This window comes from Morone saxatilis, unplaced genomic scaffold, assembly GCF_004916995.1.
Source record: "Morone saxatilis isolate NCDOM2014 unplaced genomic scaffold, NCSU_SB_2.0 Contig18, whole genome shotgun sequence".
Lineage (NCBI taxonomy): Eukaryota > Metazoa > Chordata > Actinopteri > Moronidae > Morone > Morone saxatilis.
The window spans coordinates 29,509,618-29,513,149 of record NW_023339740.1 but is presented as its reverse complement, the minus strand read 5'-3'; the positions used below and the strand labels follow the sequence as shown (position 1 = coordinate 29,513,149).

The 3,532-nt window shown below is 38.4% G+C and overlaps 1 protein-coding gene across 1 annotated transcript in view; it reads left to right on the top strand.

The window, feature by feature from the left end:
• The window catches only part of LOC118328777 (probable ATP-dependent RNA helicase DDX27), a 3,635-nt gene extending 2,650 nt beyond the window's left edge, over window positions 1–985 (top strand). The window contains exon 3 of the mRNA XM_035662677.1: window positions 894–985. Within this exon, the coding sequence (XP_035518570.1) occupies window positions 894–985 (92 nt within the window). The remainder of the gene's footprint in view (window positions 1–893) is intronic.
• Window positions 986–3,532: the final 2,547 nt, after the last annotated feature.

The window sequence follows — 3,532 nt, the reverse complement described above, 5'->3', positions numbered from 1 at the left end:
AACTATGCGTGTGAAAACTGGAATAATAAAGCGAAAAGTCGCTATAAGAAAGAAGTACGTTAGCTACGATGTTATGGTAGAACTATTCGCGTTTACAGTGTTAACGGGTAAATTAACCGCTGCTAATACAGTAAATTAAGTTTTATATATATTAAGCGTTCCTGAAACCAGTTAATACAACACCAAACAGTGTACACAGAGCAAGAAGTAAACCGGAAATGAGTCAATACGCTTACCGTAGCTGAGCGAGGAATAGCCTTGATGAACAGATCTAAAGACTATCAACCTCCTTATCTCTAGAGAAAGAAGACATTTTATCTGTATTTAAAATCATCATCTACAGAGCTTGCTGAAACTTCCCACACTGATATCGACAGAGATTTTAAGTGTGACTTCTTTACATAATATGCTTGTATTTATTTATTTTAATACTTGCATCCAGGATGCTGTTGCATGTATTAATCTATATTTAAATATTTACTAGTTTTAATTATTGTATCTTATTTTTACTTTGTACTCAGGTCTCACTGGTAAATGAGATCTCAATGTCAATATGACTTCCTGATTAAATAAAATGCATATATCCACCTCTTCATACCGTGCTGTGAATGGCTCAGGCTACATCCAGGATATGGTCCAACCAGAGCCTGTTTACAACAAGCAGGGCCCAACAACTGTTCAACAAAAACCAGACTTGCTTGCTGTCCTGGATCAGCAGAAACTTTACACATCCTCAGACTCTCCTGTTCAAAATCAGATAACCTGTTCTGACAGAGTGTACTCTGGTGTAAACAGGAAGCTGCAGCAGGGAACTGGGGTCAGTTTTTGTCCCTCCTGTTGCTCCATAGCTCACAGCTGAACACATTCTCAGACTGTGTCATCCATATAAACAGTGTTCAACTTGAACTGCAGTAACCTCTGTTTCACAACACTTTTCAGTGCCTCTCCTCCTCCTTTCTCTCTCAGCAGCCTCCGACCCTCCTGACCCGTTTTTTTCTCTGTAAAACAAATTGAATCTTGAGTGAAAAGATGTCTTTACTGAACCACCTGGACACAAGTCGTTTTAACCGGAAAGTTCAGACAGCTTCTTTTTACACCATTGTAGGGTCCTGTTACTTTATTTGTACCTGGAGGTAGATCTGGTTTGCAGTAAATATAAAACACCAAACAACTCAGAAAACAGACAAACATGATAAATGATAAAGATAAATGATAAAAGTGCTCCAGGTTCTAAAAAACAGGACTCACAGATAGAGAACAGTAGGAAAACACTAGAATCAATAAGATAATAGAAATCTAGTAAAAAAAATAAAAACTCATGTTCCATGTTACTGCAATTTGTTAATCTGAATGATTGCTGCTGAAATTAAGCTATTTTATACCTCTTACTTCTACATTTTTGGACTATAAATCTCCGTCCAGAGGTTTATCTTTAATCAGGATGGTTGTGAAGCGTCATGTTACAAAGTCATCTACAGGGAATGTCAGCTTGCATACATGTGATTGGCCAATGCAGTGTCCAGCCAGATGACATTACGTTGTGTTACATCAAAGGTTAAGCTAGCTAAGTTTGGGTTGTTTGGCAGAAATAAAACTTTTTGTTCCAGCTGCCAGTAAGAAGTCGGTGAGATCAGCTGGAAGAACCAGCGTGGCAGTTACTGTGGGTGATGTGATGTTGCTGTAAGAAGTTCAAACCAACATCAAAGTCTTTCTAAATTATGGGTTGAATAATGAATAATTAAAGACCACTGCTGTCAGAAAATGTTAGATTTATTTTTACTGGAAGTGGGAGACCCAACCAGGACACATAAATAGAATTGATGCCCTTTAAAGCTCCAGTATGTAACTGTAATATAATATTCATAGATATGTTTCCATTAGTGTTTAATCACCTGAAAGTAAGAACTGTTGTGTTTTTGTTACCTTAGAATGAGACATTTCTATCTGCAGAGGGAGTGGGTCAGTATTTAATCAACCTTTAACTAAACAATCATTCTGCTGTTTTGTAATAAATAAATGTTTTAAGAAAGAGATGCTGGTGTATTTAATTCTTGTTATGTTCGGCCAACTTGCTTGCAGAGAAAAACAATGACTTGGACCGACAACTGCAGTGGGTTGAGCTACCTTCGTATTTTGAAATTTGTGCCAACTTGACCTAGGAATGAATAAATTAGGTGAGCCAACTTAACATCTTGAACTGTGTGCACAAAAAATCTGTGCAACTTGTTACTAACTTTTTAAAAGTTTTGCTACCTTATCGTGTATTACAGTGCAGAGATCCGACGAGAGGTTGAATATTGTCTGCTTCACATAAATAAAATAAATGTAATAAAATATGTTCATTGATTTGTCAGATATTATAAAACAGGAACATTAATGTAAACATCCCTTTAACACACACACACACACACACACACACACACACACACACAGGCATTATTCAGCCTTTGAAGAGCAGGAGGTCCTCACAAATACAGACATACAGGAACACACACACACTCAGTCTGTAATCTGTGTTTAATTACAGCTCAGCGACCACAGTCAATCAGCATCCAGCTGCTGCAGCACCATCTGGCCTACTGCTAACTGCTAACTGCTTACATTTAATTAAAAAGAGAAGAAGATTTAAACTCCACCCATAGCTCTGACCTCTGACCTGTCTGTTATTATTCAGCACTGAGTTTAAACCACAAAGTGTTCTTGTATGTGTGTAATTTACAACAGAGAAGTACTGACGGAAAGTACTACAATAATTCAGCATTATATGAACTATAATATTATCCTGTACTGAATTTTGAATGCAGGACTTTACTTGTAACAGAGTACAGTGCTGTAATCATACCTTTACTACTCAGATCATGAAGTATCAATTCAACAACATGTACTGACAAAATACTACAAAATAAAGTGAAAACAGAAATATTCTGATGTAAAGAGAGGGAAAGCTACTGCAGGAGGTGAATCTTCTCCTCCTGATAACTGAGTGAAAGGTGAACTCACAGACAGTAAACACATACTAATATCAATCTGTGAGGATTTCAATATCTCTGATGTCCATCCCAAACCTCCATTAATGTAGATTTATCATGGACATTATAGATGGAAAAGTGTATAGAGAAACAGCCAAGTAGCTGACATGCTCACAGTGTGAATGCCGCAAGTGTGGGAGACGCGATGCGCTGCTCAGGCGGCCTATGTGAACGTGGTGTAAATCCTGCTCACTTGCTGCCTCCGACACATTCAAAAGTCAAAGCAGGGAGAATCGAATAGGGGGCGTGGCTTTGTGGCTACAGAGTGTGTGACGCTGGAGGTAACACCGACCAGAGTGACAGACTGACCACTGCTTATAGAGCTAACGGAGAGCTAACAGAGCTAACGGAGAGCTAACAGAGTTTACCAGCCATGAGCAGCTGCTGTCAGACTCAGACTTAACTTACTTTTGAACACCAAACCTTTTTTAGGTACAGTAGCCAGATATACCGCACTCCGAGACCGCCTATGAGAAAGCAATTAATTCTGCTATCTAAAAATG